At 39.7% G+C, this 22,639-nt stretch overlaps 2 protein-coding genes across 21 annotated transcripts in view; one reads left to right on the forward strand and one right to left on the reverse strand.

Annotated features, from left to right (window-relative positions):
* Window positions 1-5,034: 5,034 nt before the first annotated feature.
* Window positions 5,035-22,624, reverse strand: MSANTD3 (Myb/SANT DNA binding domain containing 3). 18 transcript variants are annotated; one of them, XM_064506788.1, is made up of 6 exons: window positions 22,302-22,525; window positions 21,615-21,784; window positions 18,959-19,019; window positions 17,908-18,032; window positions 16,039-16,481; window positions 5,035-14,891 (listed from the first exon to the last, which is right to left on the reverse strand). In XM_064506788.1, the coding sequence occupies exons 5-6, from the start codon at window positions 16,451-16,453 to the stop codon at window positions 14,482-14,484; spliced, it is 825 nt and encodes a 274-aa protein (XP_064362858.1). In that variant the 5' UTR covers window positions 16,454-16,481; window positions 17,908-18,032; window positions 18,959-19,019; window positions 21,615-21,784; window positions 22,302-22,525; the 3' UTR covers window positions 5,035-14,481. The 18 variants fall into 18 exon arrangements, with proteins under 18 accessions (XP_064362858.1, XP_064362855.1, XP_064362861.1 ...); XM_064506785.1 differs by having other exon boundaries at window positions 22,124-22,525; XM_064506791.1 differs by having other exon boundaries at window positions 21,615-21,685; window positions 21,981-22,525.
* LOC112989253 (uncharacterized) overlaps window positions 22,529-22,639 on the forward strand; it is a 177,713-nt gene continuing 177,602 nt past the window's right edge. For all 3 annotated transcript variants that reach the window (XM_064506778.1, XM_064506781.1, XM_064506780.1), the window contains exon 1: window positions 22,529-22,622. The gene's annotated coding sequence lies outside the window, so the exon portion shown is untranslated. The remainder of the gene's footprint in view (window positions 22,623-22,639) is intronic.

Consider the following 22,639-nt stretch of genomic DNA (forward strand, 5'->3'; position numbering starts at 1 on the left):
CTGTGCTTATGTGCAGTGTATAACCCCCATTTGGCCCCAGGCAAATGGAGTGGTTAAAAGATTTATGCGCTGTGTAGATAAACAAAATCTGGGAGAATTTCCCTGAGGTTCTGCCTGGATTGGCAAAATTGTGTGATTTTAAAACATGATAATTAGTACCTGGCATTTCTTGATGAAGAAAAACCTCTGCTACCCGCTCTCCAGCTAGAAAAATCTACCTGCTACCTTGATGAGGAAAAACCTGTATCAGAAAACCAGGGTTTTAAGAGAAAATGCACTAAAATAGTGTATGTTCAACCAACAGGTTGAGCTGCCTTACCAGCTTTTATAAGACAGTAACTATTGTTATTTAAAAACAGCCCTTTTTCCTAGTGTAGATGTAATCTGAGAAAATAAATGTCTCAAAGACTTTCAGGAATTTCCCTGTTGGGCAATGCAAGGAACATTGCAGGCTGAGGTGAGGATCTGGGGAATTTCTCTATCAGAGGAAACAAACATGAGGATTCCTAAATTCCTGCAGATTCTGATCCTGTCCTAACCCTTATCAAAGATTTCCTGGACACCAACATCAATGGAAAAACTCCCATTGACTGAAAAATGCAAGGATTTCACCTGCAATGCATTTCCCTTGTTCTGGTTTTGTTTTAAACCCATGAAACTCTAGAATTTAGTGAAGAAAGTAGCCAAAGGGTTTGTCCACATGGAAAGCTTTACTCAAACTCTGCTTTTAAGCAAAGTACAACATGCTATGTATAGGCTATATGTAATTTGGATTTCACTAGAAAAGTGATTGCTTTTCTTTCAGTACAAACCAGTCCCTAACTGTCTTAGGCCAAAACAAAATAAAGATGTTGGCTTGGCTTTTCATACCAGCAAAGAAATTTATTTTAAAATAGCACCATTTGTAAGCCAGACCAGCATTTTTCTGTAAATTGCTAGTAAAAGTTATGCATGCCAAGCATTTTCCTCACCTCTCTAGTAGAGACGCTGAGTTTCTGCAGACTCCCGCTGCTATGTTAGTAGGACTGGGGCACTGCCATGGCTGAGCCATGTGATCCACCTTGTCCCCAAAGCTAGACAAATCTCAGGTTTGAAATCATCTGGAAGGACAAGCTAAGTGAGAGTTACTGGGTAATTCAAAGCCTTCTTTGGCTTCTGGCAGCAGGTTTAGGAGGGGAGTGTAACTGCCAGCTCTTAACTGGTCAAACTGCTCGTAGGGATCAACTCTGCAGAGTTTCCCGCTCTGAAATTAAAATTGCCGGTAGTCTCCCAGGGAACTGAGCCGCAGCCATTGCGGGTGAGCTGGGGACCCTCTGCTGCGTGCGAAGAGCTGTCCTGAGGCCGAAGTGCTGCCTGCTCCCACCGCAAAAAAAAGCATTGACGTGGGGCTGTTTCCGCCCGTTCCCGGTAAGCGGAGCTGATGCGCCCTCGGCAGCGCGGCGATGGAGGGGGCCGGGCCGGGCTGGGCGGCGGGGGCCCTGGCGCCGAGGCGGCTCGTGGCTGCCCCCGCTGGCCGCGGCGGGCCGCCGCCGCTCGCCTGCCGCGGCCCCGGCCCCGGCAGGGGCTGGTGGGGAGGAGGTGGCATGTGGAGCGTGTCCCTACTCTCCGCGCTGACTCTCCAGTTAAGGCCACCTGAAGCTTGAAGCGAAGTGTCAGCGCTGTGGAGAATGGTCCTGAGGGCGGTGGGGAACTGCATCCTTTTGTCTCGCACAGTAAGGTTTGGGGCCAGCAGGAACCCTTAGCCTGGCCTGCATTTCACCTTCCAGCACTGGCATTGCCTCTGAATCAAGTCCATTATGGACTTAATTCTGACTAAATCATATCCCCTCGAACAGCATTCAGTCTCAGTGTGATAACATTAGCACAAAAAGAAGCTATAATTACCTTTGGTAGTTTTCTTCCTCAATGATTAATCACCACCACCATTAATATTTTTGTCTAATTCTCAGGCTTACTCTGCTGAAGCACATTTTTGCTAGATTAAAGAGCCCTTCAGAAATCTTTTTTGTTCCTAAGGGGAATTTTTATGCACTGAAATCAATCTACCAAATTCTTTTTTCTAAGCCAAAAAGATTAAGATAGTATAAGGAAACATCTCTTATCCATCACTCGGAACACTTTATGGCTTATGTCTTTACCCTCACCTATTCAGTTTTAATGTCATTTTCAAAATGTAGGCATGAGTACAGCATACAATATTTTGTTGTAGGACTCCTCAGGGCTATGTAGGGACACATCACTTCCAACTTTTACTACTATTCCTTGTTTATATTTCCATCTAATCCTCTTTACTGGAGCAGCCTCCCAGGAGTCCATGTTGATCCAACCTGTCCTTGGTGAACCAAGTACACTGTTCAGGCTGTCTACTTTTACATCCTTAGTTAAGAGCTTCGTGTATCAATTCCAAATGCTTCGTTTTGCATTTGTCTACACAGAGACACTTCTATGAATAGGCTCATCTCACTGAATAAGCTAGATTATATCACGTCACTGGCTTGCTATAGCATTATTAACTATTTTGGCAATCTTTGTGCTAACTGTAAATGAGAGGAATGACTTCTACATTTCCTTCAATAACAAAAGTTACATGACTTCCTGGTGGTCCCCAAAAGGTCAGTCCATACAATTTCTTCACCTCTTTTCATCCTATACTCCCTCACACATCCCCACGGGCTTAAATGAGCCACATAAGGCACCTGTACTTCCATACAAAGATAACTGCAGAGCACAAGAAATGGCAAGGCAGGTACACAGGACTCTCTCTAGTATTTAAGTTCATTTTGTGGTTGCTTCCTGTGCTGAAGTCAGTGTGTGGGGTAGATCCAATTTTCCCTTTCTCCTTCTTTCCTATAAGAATCTGGGGAAAGAAGAACTGAAACCCAAGCATTTAACCTTGCTGGTGTTGAAAAGATTGAAGTGATTACCACAATAAAAATGTAAAAATCAGTGGGAGTAGACTCATATAACTGGCCAATTAATACAATTATTAATAAATACAGTCATTTAGTAAAACCATCTACCTAGTTTGTTTAGGCAACAGGAATTTTAGGCCTGCTTGGAAATTATCTTTCATCCTCTGGGAATGGAGTCTCATGGCTGGCTTCAAAGATTCTGGCATGAAGCACAGACCTTTTGTTTAATTGCTCTCTTTTGAAATGGAAGATTAAGTCAAATGAAACTAAATAATAATCCTGTAGATTCATAATCTTTACAATTAAAAGAAAAAAACTGCTGAGTTTAGTGATGTAATCAGCCGCAAACCTGGTTACTTGTGTTCAAGAATAAACAGTGGTAGGAGAAAGGTTGTAGGTAGAGGTTACATCTTTTACTGGACCAAGAGGTATAATTAAGTATATAGCTAAAAAATCAAAGAAGACTTCAGGAAAACAAACCTGTCTTCAGGTGCCCAGTGGTCACATTCTGGAAGTCTTCAGGAAGCAGAAAAATGATTTGATGCTGAAGCCTAAGAAGCATCCCACTGGCCAAAATGAATCAATTAACACAAAGGCTTTGCTGACTCAGCATAGCTGTTCTTTCCTATTGAAAATGAGTTAGTGAAGAAAAGCAGATACTTTAAGTGAGGCATGACTGTTTGAAAAGTATAAATTGATGTTTGTTCCCTACTTTTATATGCAATTATGATGCCCTTTTTTCTTTGTAATTTCACAAAAAAATTGTTTTCTTCTGATCAAATGCACTGGAAGAAATTTGCTGTTGTTTTTCTGTATGAGTTTAAAACCAACTTTGTGCTGGTGTGAGAGAAACTGAATGCACTATTCTGACTCTTCTTCTATTTGAATCAGTCTCAAGAACTGTGAAATTGCAGCTCAAGGCTCTACATGGAAAGGTAGAACGGCAGGTTAGAATAGCAGGAACTAGATTCAGAGTAAATAAAAGAAAATATTTCTTCATTCTGTATATATTTCAGCTATGGAACATGTGGATACTGATAGCTTACATAGGTTCAAAAAGGTATTGGACAATTTATAGAAGAAAAAATCATTGAAGGCTATTAAATACAATGATATCACTTCTGTCTCATGAAGTATCTGCCTCACACATCAGTGCCTACTAAGAAGGTATTGTACATTTATTTTTATTTTTACTTTTCACTGGTCATATGATATTAGCCACTTTTATAGCTAGGATACTGGACTTGATGGAGCTGTGGCTTGATCCAGAACAGCTTTTGCGTTTTCTTCTGTACATGAATCCAGCTACCTCTGAGTTTTTGTCCCATTCCTCTACTCCTTCTACTCCTCTACGACATCATGATGGGTATATTTAGAGGAATGTATTTATTCCTATTCCTAAAGGAATAAATACATTCCTCTAAATATACCCATCATGAAGTCATACATGTAGTATAGGTAGGTGAGACACCAATTTGAAATCTCCCATACCAACATGGCTTTCAGTTCCACAGGCCTGCACAGAAAACCCAGGAGAAGCAGGGAGAAAGCACAGGTTGTCCTTATTCACACATTCTTCTCTCTTTCCTCTTCTTGCTTCTAAACATTAAAACTTGTATTTTTTAAACCTTGCTGTTCAATTTGCTGCTTGTGAGTGGGAGAGACTTGCACTTTCTTGAATGTGTCACAGTGTAATTTAGCTTCCTGGATTTCTATGTAGGCTTTGAAGTGATGTCCTTAAGATGTTCTTAATAGAAACCCAATTATTTTTATTGCCAATCAGTGTCTGACACAAAGGCTGCCCATAAGAAAAGCGGTAGTGCCTAGCTCAGGTTGGAAAGTGATCCACTCAATAGACATACAGGTCCAAGATTTCAGAGGAAATTATGACTATCGATATTTGGTCAAACGAAACATAACGTTCTATAGAGAATATGTACAATAGACCTTGCAGATAGCACTTTCTCCCACAGAATTTGATAGTGCAAACTGAGAAACAGTTTCTGTGCTGCATGCAGTTGAGCAGAATTCAGTTTAAAAGACAGAAATAGCACAGTCACATATTAATTAGATGACACTATTAGAAAACAACCCTGAAAGAATGGAGACTAAAAATCTCGTCTAATTAATACTTAACAATAGTTTATGATTTATTGACTTCTCTGTGAATATACAGTTTCTATTAACAATATTTAATTACATTTTCTCAAAAATTCTCAATTATTTGTTTAGTAATTTATGATTAACCAATTTGCTAGAAACAAGGCACTAAAATGTACAGCTAGTCTTCATATTCTGTGAATTTCAGACATACAGTAGACTCCGCTCACTTGGACAAATATTGAATCTCTTCCTCCAATATTACTTTTCTTTGCGTTTCTTGCATCCCCAACCATTAGAGAGTATACATTTTAGAGCCCTACTTTTGTCTCCTTTTAGTCACTGCTTCTATTGGAAAAACAAATAATTTGCTGTGAAAATTTGCTACACAATAAAGATAATGAAAATCCCCCATTCCTCACATTCCTAAAGACTCAGATATGGTGTGAGCTCCTTAGAGATTCAAACTAAAATGTAAGTATTATTTATCAATTGAAAAACAATGATGATAGAAAATAACTTGCTTAAAAGTGCAGTTCCTGAAACTACTTCTGTGTGGTTCAGAAATAGCTTTTGTGATATTCGAGGAACTAAAACACTAAACCAAGATTTTACAGTAGGTGAGATGACTGAGGCTGATATATGCTAGAAAAATCAGACTAGCCAAGTGGGAAACCATCTGGCTAAAAAGGGGTCAGTTCTTAAATGATGTATAGTTTTCGGTGCAGTTTAGAAAACCAGCCCCAGAAACTGCTGCTAATAAAAGGCAAAGACCACAAGAGATACCATCTAATACTCCATTAAAATATATAGTATCAGAAGAAATGTATACATTTTCAAATATATTATGACAAATAGCCCAGTACTTAAGTGCTAGTTCTGTTTCAGGTCCTCACCAACTAGAAGCACAAACACTATACAACGTAATTTTATATATTGTTAAAATACAACAGAATCTAATGTTACAGAATAAATACAACACTGTGTAAATAAAGACTGTATGCCTAATGATTTGACCACTTACACAAAAATGACAAAGGGAGTGCCTAGATTCGAGTTGCTTCTTGGGATTCTCAAGCTCTTGTGCTGGTGGTATTTTAGAGGTCAGATTTTCATTTCCTCTGTGTTTACACTGTAGTGTGCTTGAGCACACTGAACACACATGGGAAGATTACCAGTTTGGTTTTCAGAAGATCCTTACAGTCTCCTTGACCAAAAGAATTCAGGCGCAATTCCATGGATGGCGGAACAGAGATGCAAAATAGGGGAAGCCTCTGCAGGATAAAAAAGTGACAGTGAAGAGAGAACTTCTCACAACAACCTTTAACAATACCCTGAGTCATTGATGAGTTAAAGTGAAGGTTACTTTTTCCCCTTGGGAAAGATAAGACTTCTCAAAACCTGGCAAACCTATTGTACTATCACAAGATGGTAATACTGGTAAGGATGGCAATAACACATTTAGAAACAAATGATCTCTTAAAGCGTTCATGCTTCTCAGGCATTCTAAAAATACTTCTATAAAACCGAATGAATTTTTGGAAAAGAGGGTTTCTTACTGATTTCTCAATAAGAGTGACTCAAAGATCACCGAAAGAAAAAAGTTAAAGAAAAACAATATACAGTTGCTTTTGATAAGCAACATTTTTCATTTTTTTCCTTATCCGTCTCATAGCGTAGAAATTCAAAAAGATGCCTATGAGAAGTAGGTCTCCAGTGTTTGCTGGAAATCAGTGAGACCTGAAAGTGTAACTATCATGCTCTGTTGAAACTCCAGTCCACAGTTTCTAGAGCCCTTTTTGCCCAGAAGTCCTGAATTGCCACGACCCCAGCTGAAGACAATGGGAGCTCCATCAGATGAGTACTTCTGAAAAATATGCTGTATAACTTCACTGGTATTGCTGAATGCAAGTTGGTGACAAGATAATTTGTACAGTATGTGACTGGAAGTTCAGAAACACAACCACAAAAAGAAAGCTAATTGGGGCTATGCCTTCTAGTTCTGCAGGAAATTAAAAAAAGATACTGAATATATTTGAATTTGCATTTACAGAATGCCAGAACTTTTTCTGTTACAGATCTAAAATAGTAGGACGGCTGGATATCTAGAACCTGAAGACTAGATCTCTTGTAACTTAAGCCTAAGACTCTTTGGAAAGAAAGGTGTAAAGTATAAGTAAACACAGAAGCCTACATGTAGCTGAAAATATGAGATTTTAGAAGAATATTTGTTATATTGTTCATTTTGTTGAATTATAGGTATATATCCATCCAAGGGATGACTTAAGATAGTTGGCTTGCATTTTTGTTTGTTTGTTTGAGGAATGTGAACTAATTTCATGGAATTAGACAAGATTTTCTGAGAGAGAAAGTTTAGAAGTGTCTGTGTGATATATTAGCCATATCAGCTAACCAAACCCTAACAGAAAACCGAACCTGTCAGACTGAAGCTGTGTTAGTTTGTTGCTCTTGCTGGTTGAACACTGACAGGGTATATTAACCTGTCCCACGATTTGGAAGATTTTAATAAAAAACAATTAAAAAATTGCTTGGCACACAAAGCCATTTTTACAGTCCACCAAAGTAACCCACTTCTATTATTATGTCCATACTTGTTTTTTAAGTTGCAGCAGGGTTTTGGCTTGAGTTTGCTGCAACATGTGGCTTGAGCCACTTACAGCCATCCTGTCTGTAGGAGAAGGGCTGAAGTTTAGGCCAGTCTTTTCTTATGCCTGATTTTCCCTGCCTGGCTCCCCAGCAAGGCACTTATGCAAGTAGTTTTGGTAGCCTGGAATTTGGAAGAGAATGAAAGCTGAGATCTAGACTTATCCATCAAACCCACAGCAACTTGCAGAGAAACAAATTGGCTTCAGCAGAACTGTGCAAGTGTTAAACTGGAAGCAAGCAATTAATTGGTGGGTCTATAAGTCAAGTCAAAACAAGATTTGCTGCAGAAGAAATTGTTGTAATTGGCTGAGATAAAGATACAGATACTGGTATGATTGTATATTGATTATATCTCTGACCTTGCCACATTCTCAGTGTGATGAGACACTTCAGTGACACAATTAGTAATGACAGCTGTTCCTCCTGGCCAAGGCCTCTCAGTTTGTATTTAAATTAATCCATCACAGCTGATTTGATAATCAGAAAAGTTGCAGGGAGTCACTGCAGGGCAACCTGTGCGGTTCGCATGGTCTGATCACCACCACTACACGACTAAGCGCATCCAAGCAAAAGTACTGCAGTTAAAAGGAACAGAACAAAATCAGTATGGAAAGTTTCCTTAGAATGCTATCAGCCAACCACAGAGTGCAGCATAAAGTTCACCTTCGAGCCCTTACGCAAGCCAGTACTTGAAATTAAATCAAATCAAAACAAATGCATTTTGGAAACTACTGTTGCTTTATTTCACAAGGACTTCTCATTACACCTCATTTTAGATGGAAAATTGGAGGTAAGGTGATATTGGATTGGACATTATTGTTTTTCAGGCGCAGGTTGAACCTCTGTTTTAGGTCAGCAGTGATAACTCCCAGCCCACCAAAATTTCAGCTCTGGCTTAAATACCAAATCCATCATTTCACCCACCTAATATGTACTTTCTAGAGTCTCAAGATATGACACCATTTACAAGATATTTTGCAGACAAAGGAATTTATCATGTGTGTGTCAATTCAGACTTCTTACAGTCCATAGGCTTGGCATTCAAAAGCTAAAAAGCCAAGTGGCTCATTTAGTTGAAGGACAGTTCTGTGGGAATACATAGATATCTAACAGTACAATTTTAAATAGAACTTCAGTGAGAGGTACAGGTCAAATATTCAAAACTCCAAAACTGAACAAAAGCAGAATATTTTTTTCCTGCATTATACTGCAATACAGAATGCATAGCAGGAATTTACAAGGGTAATTCAATTGGTCCATTTGTAGCTTAGTATTTCATTTCATGGCATAATTCTAAGAAAATGAAAGGGTTTTGTACATGACCAAATAATGCACAGAGTGAACTTATATTTTACCTTGTTAGTGCTATATACTAAATCACTACTAAATTGGCATATAATGCCAATTCCAGATTCAGAACTGTCCAAGAATAGCTCCTTATATGTGAGAAGAAATATCTGAAGACTAGTGGAAAACTACCAATCTCAAGTTCTATTTAACGCACACCTTCTTCTACTCTCTTGCCAAACAAATTTGATTAATTAGGTGCTCTAACGTTCAGTCAGAAACTGAAGCACACAACTATTATGCAGCTTGACTGAAGGACAAAGAGAAAACAAATAATGTCAGTCAACATTCTTAAAAAGCATGTAATTTAGGCAAGGACTATCTAAAAATCTATCTTGTTTTATTTCTGTTACGTTAGAGAGTTCTTTCCCTAAACTACAGTCTAGCCAGCTCTTCATTAGAAAAGCTAAAGATTATTTCTACCTATTCTGATTGCTAAAAATTCACTTTTATTTTTGTTTTGCAGCTCTAACAGATTGGGAAATCTGGATCAGGATGAATTTTCAGCAGACTTGTCAATGATACTTCATGATTCTTACTGTTAAACTGGTTGACCATCCAGTGAGATTCATCCACACTCCCTCATCAACAGAGCAATTTTATAACCCAAAGCCATCCAGCAGGCACTCTTTTCTTATTCTTTCCTTGTCAGTTACGCAGCCCACTGCATTTGAGTGACTACATGCTGGACAAATTTCACACCTCTTTCCTGGGTGTGGCATGCATACCTGGACTGTGTTACAGTCTCAGAAAATCATCCAATCTCAGTTTAGTAAAGAGGGAGCCCTGATAATTCTGGGAGGACTCCTACCTGACACAGTCACTTTTCTTATTGTCAGGCACCTGGAACTGTGACTGGTATGATGGACATGTCCAGTTTCTCAAAGGAAAGAGTAGTCAGGGAGGGTGAAGACCATGGGGCGGAAGCATTTGATGTATGTAACAGTGCCATCCCTTAGGACAACTATGAGCTGTCTTTACTTCTGACTCACTCAGAAAGCTATCCCAGCCCATTTTTTGCCTTCGCAGATGTCTGTTTAACATTATTAGCATGGCTGATGATGTTGTGGGATGCCTAATCCCTTCACCACCAGAATTGTAAAATATTCAGAGCTACAACTGGTAGTTTTCCATTTTATTGCTCTTGTATCAGGTCCAGAAATCTGTCCACATTTCTGTGTACACCTTCTTTACGTATAAAGAAATCAAGCTGTTTTATGTAATTGCATGTTAAAAAAAAAAAGCTAAAAAGCAAAACCCCATGTACCTCAACAGCACAAAAGTTAATCTGTGGCTAAACAGGTCTCTGCAGTGTAGGAAAGCATGCCACAGAGAGGATCTGTGCAGAGCAGTAAGATCCCTGCTCTTCTGACAGAGCAGTTTGGGAGCCAAGAGAAGTAATCTAATAGATTGCAGGATGCATAATTTTGTCAGGGTAGAAGTGTTGAGTTGAGGAAATATCCATGAAAATCTTGGCCTGAGACTTCCACTTCCCATAAGGAAGGAATTTTGTTAACAGGAAAGCCTAAATCTAAACTTTGCAGAACCCCAAGGACTTGCAAAGAATCAGTGTCACTTAAAAGCTAAAGCACCTTGACCTAGCTCTGATCCTGATGTATGGCTTTGTAGGCAGAGCCTATCCTCCCAGAATTGCATGGAGCTGGAATAGAGAAAGTGCTCTTCTCTTTACACCTCTCTGTACAGTGACCATCTCCTTTCAGAGTCCTCTAACATGGTTTCTAGCCTGTGCCTGGAACTGGGAATGCCTGGGCAGCTGGACAGCAACGGCTAAGCACACCGTGGAAGTGGAAGAAGATGCATCTGAGGAAGACCCATTTCATGCTCAGATGCTGTGATTAGGCAATCCAGGCAAGAGAAAAGAGAAAGAAAAGAGCAAAATGTTTACTTTTGGATGAAATCGCGTGCTTATATTGCCAGTTAAAAAAAATAATGGGAAACATAGATGTAAGAAAGAAATACAGAAAGAAAAAAATCAACAGTTAAGAAAGGTTTATACTGGATAATGAGTTAGATGATCTCCAAGGAGAAATGCCACTAGAAGCAGGCTAGTGGCATTTTCAGGAGCATAAAGGAATTCATCATGTCTTGGCAAAAAACTCATACTTTCTCTCCCTAAGAACAAAGAGGCTGAAAACAATAAGCCACAATGTCTATCTAATATGTACTTTTTCTGATGGAGTTAAACAGGGATCATTGTGCCCAATTTATCTTGTCATTCCATTCTAGAAAGATGTAAACAACTTGTATAACAAATCCATAGAAGAAAAACAAATATTTTAGCCCACCTGCAATTTACATATGAAAAGATTTGGGAAAATACCTATACAGCCCAGTCAAACAATTAATAGAGAAATACAATTATGTGGAAATAGCTGAATGATGTCAGCTAGGAAAAAGTGAGAGGAACAAATGCTGGTGTTGTCTGTATTACACACGTATATATTAAATATGAGAAAAGCTGAGCAAAAGAAAAGACAAATCCTAATGCCAGAGGAAGTAATTGCAAAAATGTGGCAAAAGCCACATTCTCAAGTCATTTAAACTCCAGGCCAAACAATCACTTCATAAAGCAAAAGAGAGAAGGCAAAGGCTGGCAAGGAGACATGTTACTTCGCCATGTTGATCTTGTACTGTATCCTTCTGCATGTCTATCAAACAACCTTACAGCCATCAACAAGATGGGAAAGCAGAAGCCTGTGGCATCAGTAAGCCTTCTACATCACCTATATCACAAAAGCATCTTGTATCATTTGTGTTAGGTGTGACACTCATAACACTCCCTGTGTGTATGTACTGACCATTCTTTCCTTCCTGTCTTCATCCTAGTTCTTTCTAATCTTTTTGCTGTGCTTTTCTTTCTTTTAAATAGAGGCTGCATTAAATGGTTCTCTTGTTCAGTGTAAAAACTAAACATTTTGGATTCATAATTAACACAAGCATTTCTCTATGTGGATGAGTATACATACCAAAATGCAAGGCATTGCCCACTTAGTACAGTCTTAAAACATGCGTACTTAAATGATTTTTTTAATATAAAAATAAAACAATCTTTCACAATCAATGGTATAACTTTCAGGAATCAAAACCGCATTTATCTCAAATACCATGAGATTCTCCCTGGACTATTTTATACCTTCGCACAGGGCTATCTAGACCTGGACTGTCTCCTCATTCTTGCTCTCTTCACAGTGCTCAAATTGTTTCCATTCCTTAGCTTTTTACACCTTAACATGCATGCTTTCAATATTGTAGTTTCAAATTACTCTCACTTAGTAGCTGTATGGGAGGAGTCCTGTCATTTTTAAGAGAATGTTATTGGTCTTTCCTATCCTAGCCTATTTCTGGATGATGCCTGAACAATTGTCATTACAACTCAACTGATTCATTCTCCATATCACAGAATGCAACCTCTAAACAAAAAGGTCTTAACTTCTGTTTACTTTTTCCCTTTGCCTCTATTATTATTATACATTATTGTCCTGCCTTCCAGTACTCGTTCCATTCAGCAGAAAAAAAAGTGTCCGTAACTATATCCTCCTTTGGAAGTCCTGTGCTCCCTTCATATGGCCAATTTATAAGAAAACTAAGTTTGCTGCCAAATGGATCTGACTTCAGATTTTGTACCCGGCATATTTTTGATCTTGCAGCACCTCTGCAAAAATTGTTTTCTTCTCTGTCATGTAAAATAAGTTGCACTAAATCACTCCCACTGTGTTTTCTGTATTAGCATGTTCAAGGGAGCAATGCATGTACCACAGCATTAACCACAGTGAGTACTACAGTTGATAATAGCAGTGACTGATGAATCACCAAAAAGGAGAGCAGTTCAAGAAAACAAAAAACCAAAAGAAATTCCACCAGAAAGAACATCCAGGGAAGAGATGGAGCATAGCTGGGAAGAACAGTATATTTTGTAACCTACCCTAATTTGAATACATTGCTCACTGTATGGACTTGCCCTCCTTAATCATGATCTGAAAATACTGTATTGAAGATAATGGAATACTCAGCGTTTTCACAGAAAATTTACGTTTTTGCTCATTTTTCTCACTTCTTCAAATGATGGTTGTATACTTTCCTGCAAAATGGCTTTCCACATATCAGAAGCTCTTCTGAAACTTTGCTGAGTTTTCTATTCCATATTTCCCTAACCCTTGCCCCTTTAGATTAAATGATTTCTGAGAGAGGGATCATCTTTATTTGTGCTTTTCTAGCATACCTATTATCACAGGGCCCCAAGCTCTGTGAAGACCTTCTTATGAATGCTTTCATACAAATCATGCCCATCACCCTGCATGGACAGCAAAGACAGGAGATACATCATGTTGACACACAGGACAGAACAAAACAGAACACTCCTCCAAGACAGGAATGATCCCCTTTAACCCCTTCCCACCCTAAGAATCCTAAGAAACTTGTTATGTGAAGGAAAAGAGGGCAAGTCTCAGGTTCTTTTTTTCTAGCTAGACAGAGACTGAAATGCACTAGTTAACTGCTGAGCACTCAAGTATTGCATGGGGAGGTAGAGGGAAAGTTTGCCAATGGACCAAATGGCTCACTGTATTTTAAAAGCATTGTGAACCAATGAAGAGTTCTTCTCCTAGAATGGCTCCAGGAAAACAGCGTACAGGATTGGTAGCCACGTGCACCCCTCCTATTTCAATATTCTACTTAAATATGAGATGGGCCTGGAGAAGAGAGCAAGCACAGTGGCTTCAGAGGAAGAGGTCACCTTCTTTACGACTTCTTAAGGATCAGGGCTCAAACAACTAGAGGGCCAGTCCACAACCTTCCTCCCAGTCAGCCAGCTCGCTGGAAAACATTACTGCTGTTTTCTACAAAGACTTAACTGTTACAGTGGTTCTTTCACCCTTTGCTACTTCCTTCATTTTCATAACTTCTCTGAAAACTAAATTATGAAATAATGAAACCAGGTATAGGATTTTTTTTTTTCTATGTCCCTGCATAATAATCCAATCAATGCCTGTCAAGTGTCTTTTCTCTCAATAGCAGAGAGAAATTCCAACCCTTCCCTTCATTCAGGAAATGGCAGGTAGGAAGATCTAGGAATAAAACAGACACTTTAACCTGGTGTTTAAAACTGTTATGGTTTTTTAAAGAATAACCAAATGTATGGTCTATTCTGAGACAGTATCTTCATTTCAGAAGGATGGTAGGGTGAAGAGGGAAAAATGCATTCATCTTTTAGAATACTGTGCATATCTGAAAGTTAAACAAGTCAGCATTTACTTACAAATGAACAATACAGTTTTCCCCTTCATAGACTCTACCACTGTTTCCCTAAATGTTAAGAGTCAAAGTGCGATCACTATCAACTGGGCGCCTGTTCCGTCACTGTACACTCTCTTTAAACACTCTTTCCAATGCACATTACTTATAATGTGCTCAGACTTACTCTCTGTCCCTTTATATTCTATGGTGAATTAGGAAAGGGTCTATTAAAGGATGATACAGGCCATTCTTTTGTGATGGTCTGCAGTTTTCTCTCCCAATACATTTTCTTCTTATTTAGCACTTCCATTTTTATCCTGTGTGCCTCTTCGGCCATCTCACACTCTCTTTCTATTTGCTGTATTTTTGCCACGTGAACTTCATTCATTTGGATTAACTGCAGTTGCAAAATTGACATTTGCTGATGATGCTCTTCCTCATGCATCTTTTTCAGAGCACTTTCCTGAGATGCTTTACTTCTGTAGTTCTTATCTGCTGCTATTCTGAGATCAGAACATGAAGGCTCAGGTTGAGAGGTACCTTCACATACTGGGAAATGTACCAGGTCTTTCTCTTCGTCACAGAGTTCTCTGTTTGAGACAACAAATGACTCTGTAAAACACAACAGAAAATGTATTATTCCTTCTTCTCCCTGTTCCCCTCAAGTAACACAAACTTATGATTACAAATGTAGTTACTGGAGTATACATGTAAACCTTGTTCTTCTGTACCATAACACAGGAGACACTACATAATGCTGTCCTATTACAGAATCCTACGAGCATAGTGGTCTAATTCAGGGTGAGCTGAACCACTTTAGGCTCTGTTAACAGACCTCCATGACTATAATGAAAGCTCAGAATCCTGAAGTGAACATAGACATTTATATGTATATGTGGGAACCTAAATTTAGGTGCCTGAGCCTACAGTCGAACTTTAATGCAGCTGCTTAAGCCAAACGTGCATGTGACTAGCAAAAATTCTGTGAAAGATCTAAGTCTCAGGTGCAGAGCTGTGTCTACATTAACACGAAGAGAGGCAGAGAATACTAAGAATACTATTTATTCCTTCCTTATCACTCCTGTACATGCCATAAGTTGTACATCTTTAGGAAAAAATTACATTATTCTTATTTTGAGAATGTTCCGACATAATAAAGTTTGCAAGAGACTGCTCCAGCCACCATCCCTTCTAGTCTTGGATTATTCTCTCTGTATATGCTTGACAAACAAAGAAGAATGTAGTACTTAACCTTTTTAAAAAGGCCATTCTCCAATGTGGACTCCAATGTGAAATATAACTCTACAAGTTCTTTTTAGTCCCTCCTGAAAACAAAGTGGGGAAGATCTGCAGAGAACTCTTGCAGCAGAAAACTCTTGCATCAGACAACTGTGTATCAATTTGCTGCTGGTGGCTTTATTTTTTTTTAAATACTCAGACAACCTTTTCCCAACAAAACAATACTTTGTAAAAGATCAATATGTCCTTGGGGCTCTCCTGTTCCCTGGAAAGCCAGCATGATGGCTACTGTGATGCTTGTCAGAAAGTGGCAGATATGTTGAAAGCTGACTAAATGACTCAGTTTAACTCCTGAGGGCCTGGGGAAATATATAGTGTCTTGTAATATCATAGCTCTGAAATTACTTTTCTGTAGCCAGGAGTCACAGCTAAATGGAGAGATTTAGACTGCTGAAAGAGAATCACTGGCAAAACCACATACAAAACAATACTACTTGCATCATTACAGTAACATTTATACCTTGACTAGAAGCATCAGGCTGATACTCAGAATCTTCTTCTGGTGGGCTCTGCAAAAAGTACATTTGCTCAGGCATTATGCTGGCAATCTTCTCTTTCCCTATGATGTGAGTATTTATAAGTGGACTAATACTTCTTTTTACCTTCTCCCGTCTTTCATGTGCCATTATCTTTTTTGTCCGTGCCTTGATATTTTCCCAGCATTTCTTTAACTGTTTGAAGTCTCGTAGTGATACACTGGGCTGTGAATTATATTCATGAGCTAGGGCTTGCCAAGTACGCTGTTTGAGAGCGATAGTTCTTGCATCACTCTTTTTACACTCAAGTACGTATTTGTACTTTTCAACTAATGCAAGCAGCACACTCTTCTCCACTTCTGAGAAGTATTTAGCAGGCTTTATTATTTCGTTTTGCATTTTCTGTTTCTCCAAGAAGCCAGAAATCCTACGAAAACAACGTTGAAAACAAAAAGCAGATAAGAACTGGTTACAGTATCAAGAAAGTTTGTTTCAGCAAACAATTCCTAAGCATAGCATTTCAGTACACAACATCTAAGCCTCTGATTCTAAAACACTTTCATTTCTAGAATAGCTTATGTGTAGTTTCAGAGTAAAAAATGAAACATTCAGGTTATCTGTATTATAATTACATGTTGGTTTATATTGCCATTTTAGTGGCTATGTTGTTACGTAAGAAGTATATGATAATGAAGATAAGCCTCCTGTCTATGTTACAATTTGTGCCCTATTCTATGCCTTGATACTGAATACTTAGCCTTTAATTTATAGAAAAACTTTTTTCCTATTCATTACACCAGGTGAGTTTTCAAAACTCTGAGCTATAGAACAAGTTCTGAAATCCAGGCTTTGATAGCTTCAGGCTAAAGTCTAAAGCCATGTTCAGCAGGTTTGTGTTTTCTTTGCTAGAGAAAGACAGAAAGATGGTCTTTCTGTCTTTCTCTGTCTTTCATTCTGTCCTTGCTAATTCAAGGTAGCTATTTCTCCTCTCTATCCTTTCTATAATATTTGAAAGTTACATGATAAATGACGATAAGATCTCCTTTTAAAGACTTCTGTTGGTTTGGTTCTCCCCTGTGTTCAGCCCTCCTTGACTGACATCCAACAGGGGACAGGACCCTGACCAGAATTATGATGCTGAGAAGAGGCAAGGTTTGCAAGAAGATATGGATTAACTACAGAAGCTAACCTCTCTGAAGGTACAGGTTCCTAGCCCTTTACTGCTCACTCTGCATGTCTGTCATCTTCTCCCACTATTCCTTGTGCTTGCATTGCTGGACACTCTCGGTAACCACCTACCAGCCTAGAATGCCATGTTAACTACCGCCTCTCTCCTCAAACCTAGCGCTTATGTACAGAATTAGAAAAGGGCATTTGATATCCGGGAATTCTTACCCATAGGAAAAAAAACACAAAAAAACCAAACAAAAAAATCCCATACAATGTTTCCTTGAATAATTAACACATAACTGTGTTGCAAAAAAAGTAGCTTCTTCTTTTATTTTTCCTCTTTTCTTTCATCTCATTCACTCTCAGCACAGCTGTATGGCCACAATTACTTTTAAGTTTTGTGCAGAAACTTCTGGGTAGTTAATTAGAAAAAAAGATGTCTGTCTTAGTTCATACTTCGTCTGGTTTTAATAAAAAGGTCAGAGATGGAATATATACATTCAGATACTTGGTTCATCTTCCTAACAGTCTAGGACTCCTTCCTAAAAGAAATTTTAATAGTATTTTGCCCACTGCTTCCCTCATAACACCACCTGATGATTCAATAACTTTCACCATCAGATTTCTTTCCACTTTTTCAGCCCAAATATTTTTTTTTCTTAACTCCAGTGCACTAATCTTACCTCTCTTTGTACCATCTTTTGTAATTCCTCTCCTCCAAATGTCTTGATACATAAGTATCAAGGTTATTCTTACTTCTTCCAGTGAGGGCAACTACTTATAATCACAAAGGAAACTAATGGACAGGCTACCTAAAAATTTCAAAATGAGAAAACATCTCTCACATAAAAAAGGAATGTCCCAAATAACCCCTAAAACGCTGATAAAAAACAGAAAACCTAGGAAGAGAATTCAAGGAATAGATAAGGCAGTTAAACAAAGCATAGAATAGCAAAACTGAAACAAAGTGGAAAAAAATAAATAATAGTCTGACTTTAAAAGAATATAACATACAGTTAAGAGCTTCAGTTTGCCAGAAAAAGGAACAATTGAAAAAATTGTTTGCTACAGTAATAGAAATCAAAGGCATTACTGAGGAAATAAGGCTCAGTGACCATACTCTCCATCCATTTGTGTCTCTCCACCCCCAGTAAATTCTTGCACCCAGTGAGCTGCAATTAGACAGCAAAGTATATCTCAAAGATGATTACATTTCCAGAAGTTTCAGGAAAGTCAGTAGCTGTAGCTAAATTGTATCCCTAGTGAAAAAGAGGCAAGGAACACTTTATTATGTATTTTCTTTCCAGCAGTATTCTACCGGGCAATCACCATGCATGTACTGATTGGACAGTTAGCACCTACGTAGCTCCTGGCTAGTCAGTTCTGCCATTTCTTAAAAAAAAATAATGGGGAAGCTGGAATTTTTGCAGCGGACAGGATTTAGGGGGCAAGCGGCATAGATCCATAGGAAGCCAGCCTTCATTAGTTCTGCTGCTCACAGAACAACCCGTTTAATTTGCAAGAAAGCAAAAAGTGAGAGAAGGGAGAGAGAAGGGTGGCCGAGTGCGAAGAAGACAGTTCTTTGATCCAGTATTTCCTCCATCACACTACATCAGGTTATTTATTGTCCTCTGTGAAAACCTACATCACCCCATTTGTTGCTGATAAGAATTCTTAAACACCTATAATCTCACAGTGCAAGCTAAGTGTATGTAAGTAAACTTGAAGTATCACCTACCAATCATTATAATATCTAGGTCTAATACACAGAAGAGAACATCTGCTTCAGAAGTTCCTTAAAAAAAAAAAAAAGAAAAGAAAAGAAATTAAGCAAAAAGATCGGAAACATACATCCTAACAAAAGGATACTGAAAACTGGGAACTTAGCTCATCCAGGAAACAGCTCTCAAGACCTGTAAAATATGAAAGACCTGTACTGAAATGGAGTCTGTCTGCCTGTCTGTCTTACTTAGGACTCACTGTACCATTCCAAACCATTGAGCTGCTTTAGACAGCTGCTTAAGATATTGGGACCAAATATTTACTCTTCGGCCTGTCTTAAGCTCAGTTTTACTGATGAAAAAAAGTGAAAAGCATCACTATCACAAGTTGTAAGGTCCAATACCATATGATCCTGAGAACCAGGATCAGAAAGGGCTGACACTGCTTTGAACTGGGGTATGTGAATCTTGTTTCTAGCTTCAAAATGTCTGATAATCTCAGACTAAAAATCGTGACATGTTCATGTATAGAAAAGCCTTTTAATTAGCAAAACAAAGGATTTTCAAGAATTCTGTAGACTTTTCTAAGCTCAAAAAAGTTAAAATCAGTAACATCTAGACTTCTGGATTCCAAGGAGGTAAGTATTTGGCTATACAGACTAACAGAGATGAACTGATATCAGTAAGTATTTAAAGCACTGTCAAACACCACTTCACATATTTAACACCCTGCGTATTAGGATGAAAACTTCTCTCTCATGGTTGGAGCCAAAGCAAACCTTTAAGTATTGCTTATATACCACACTATCATTTATTGCTATTATTTTACTGTGGTAGCATCCGAGATCCCCAGTCATAAGCTCAAATGCTGTACGTTTAAGAACAGAAATGTAGGTCCCACTCTAAGAATTAGTCTTTTCCCTTTCCCCATACACATTCTTGATTATTTTTTCCATACATACACACTGTACTTGTGTCTATTCCATGAAGAATTCAGGATTACAATCTAGGATGCATAAAAAACTTGAACTGCTGAAAGAGTTTAATGCACTTATTGGTAATTCTTCTCAAGATGTTACATGCTTAGCCTACTTCCTTCAATACATTAAAGCGCATTTTCAATTAGAAAGCACTCTGAGATGTCAGAGAACTTAGAGCACTTAGAAGCTGCAGCAAAACACCACCATGTATGTACATTCACCCCTGTTTCTCTATGCGTACTAATCACGTTCTGGAAGTCTGCTGGCTCCTCCATGGAGGACTCCTATAGTTCCATATCTCATGGCCAAAATAATTTCCATTTTGAGGGTGAAAGAGCCTTCCACAACATATGCCCAGGATATAATTTAGTATGTATGAATCTGTATTGAAATGGAAGTAGTTTACAGTGTACAGTTCAGACAGCAACCAGAATCCATTTGGGAACATGTAGGTACATGGGGACAGTTGCACAGTAAATTCTAAGAAACACAGAGTGAAAGGCTTCTCACGCTCCTACGGGTGCCCAGACAAAGATACATGCATTAAGTACCTTACCCTAAATATTTTCCGGTGACATTGCTCAGTGACCTAAGTACATCTCTTCTTACACAAACCTTTATCACTTTAAAATAACAAAAATTATCTTCCAACTCCTGATTTTTACTTTGAAGTACAGTACTCTTCTTTGGAGGACTGTAAGGGATGGGCTGTAAGCTTGAAAAATAATTACATAGGTAAAGTGCATCTATGTACATAAGCATATATATATATATGTATTATGTTGTTTGCACACTTAAATAAACACACAAACTCAAGTCAGTTGCAAATAAGCCTCCTCCCCCAGCAACACTTCAAGTTGGCATGAGTGAACATTTTCAGCCCCTGAAATACTTGAGGCATGAGAAAACACAAAGAGAAAGTTATAGTGGAAAGCATAACCCTAACATTTGTACTAACCAGAAACATAGATCATAGCTGGTTAGTGAAGTGTTGTCACTTCTGGGGTGAAAATGGAATTAATCTACCAATGCACATCAGGCCTACAACCAGAAATAGTTAAAAAAACACAAAAATTATTTATCCAACTTGAATTAAAGATGAAGCTTTAAGTATAACTAGTAATTAACACAACTGGAATTCAATCATAATGCTGCCTTTTTTTATTCAGTATTCGAGGCAGAAAGGAAAGGCATGGAAATGCAATGACCAAAACCAGTCAAAAACAACAGGTTTACATTTCATTTGAATGACAGAACCAGCAATAAACAGCATCCTTCTTCCTCAAATGTTAGCTTTTCCTCACACAGCTTTCCTCAGAGTATTCCAAGTCCAACCCTGTTTACCTTGAGACTTGAAATCATTATATAATTAGATGCAAGTATAAATGAGATCTATATGGAAATTCTATTACACATAATCAATTAACCCCCCAAGTGCTTTTAACTGTTTTAACACAAATTAATAGTTATCATGGATTGTCTGCTAAATGAATAAAATAATCTTAGTTAAGGTACTTTGCCTACTTTTCTCCTGGCAAATTTTACATGCGTGCGCACACACACACTTTAAAGAGGTCATCCTCATAGCTATGGAGGACATCCAAAGCAAAGCAAAGATAATGGATGCAGGTTGTTATTCCAAATGACTGTCTGAAATTCACCAAAAATAGGCATAAATAGGAATCCTACCAGGCTCTTGTGTATCAGAACTTCTCAACCATTAACTTGAGCTTGGTTTTATTTCCTTGCTTGCTTCTCTTCTACTTGAATGAGAAAGAACAGGTCCTAGCCTGACAAAGAAGAATGCACCACCCAAGGCAAACACGCAGGCTGCGGCTGATACACAAATTCAGGAACATCTACCATGACAGACGGAATGAAAAGCCGTTCACGCTGTTACCCAAATCCCGCGCAGACCATGCTCTGCTGCGTACACAACCGCACTCAGGGCCCGCGCGCAGCCCCGCGCTGCCTCCGCGCTCCGAACAAAGCGCCGCGGTGCGCAGCACGCGCCCCTCCCCCCTCCGCCGGCGGCGAGGCCGCCTCCGCCCTCACCTCCTTGCCGGCAGGTCGCCGGCTCACCCTCAGCTCCTGCCAAACCCCGAGCTGGATTGCCGGCTCCCCAGAGGGACCGCGGGGCGATGCCGGCTTCTCCCGGCCTCCCGGAGAGGAGACACCAGCCCACGGCCGCCGCTCACCCTGCGCTGCGCTGCTGCGGACTCGGGTCGCGGCTGGCGCGGGGCGGGGCGGCGGGGCTCCCTGTGCCGCCCTGGGGGACCCTCGCCCTTCAGATGCGGCTGTACTGAACGATGCCCTGGGGAGCGACGTATGAAAACCCAACGTCCCCCAAAAGGGGACGAGGAAGGCGTTTTGCACCTGACACTGCCCGCGGGCAAAGCTCCCGGCGCAGGCGCTGCTGGGGCGGCAGCAGCAGCGCGGCGCCTCCCTCTCCTGCTCGGTCCCGCGGAGGGCCGGGGGGCCGCGAACAGACAGAGACAGAGACAGAGACAGAGACAGAGACAGAGACAGAGACAGAGACACCCGCGCGCAGCCACCGCCCGCGGAGGGCGGCGTCGCGGCCCCGCCCCCGAGTCCCGGTGCTGCGCGGGGGGACGCCAGCTCGGGCTTTACCTCCGACAGCAGCGGGCGGAGCGCTGCGCATGTGCACGGGCTCACCCAAGCCGGCCGGGGAGGCGGGTAAGCAGCGTTTGCGG

The sequence above is a fragment of the Dromaius novaehollandiae genome, chromosome 2 (genome assembly GCF_036370855.1).
Source record: "Dromaius novaehollandiae isolate bDroNov1 chromosome 2, bDroNov1.hap1, whole genome shotgun sequence".
Classification (NCBI taxonomy): Eukaryota; Metazoa; Chordata; class Aves; order Casuariiformes; family Dromaiidae; genus Dromaius; species Dromaius novaehollandiae.

Bases quoted from the DNA above. Each gene is read 5' to 3' on its own strand.
- MSANTD3 (XM_026110304.2), bottom strand. From the start codon at position 16,453: ATGCAAAACGAAATAATAAAGCCTGCTAAATACTTCTCAGAAGTGGAG. The intron at 14,892-16,038 runs GTATAAATGTTA...TGTGTTTTACAG, and splicing joins GCCTGATGCTTCTAGTCAAG to AGTCATTTGTTGTCTCAAAC.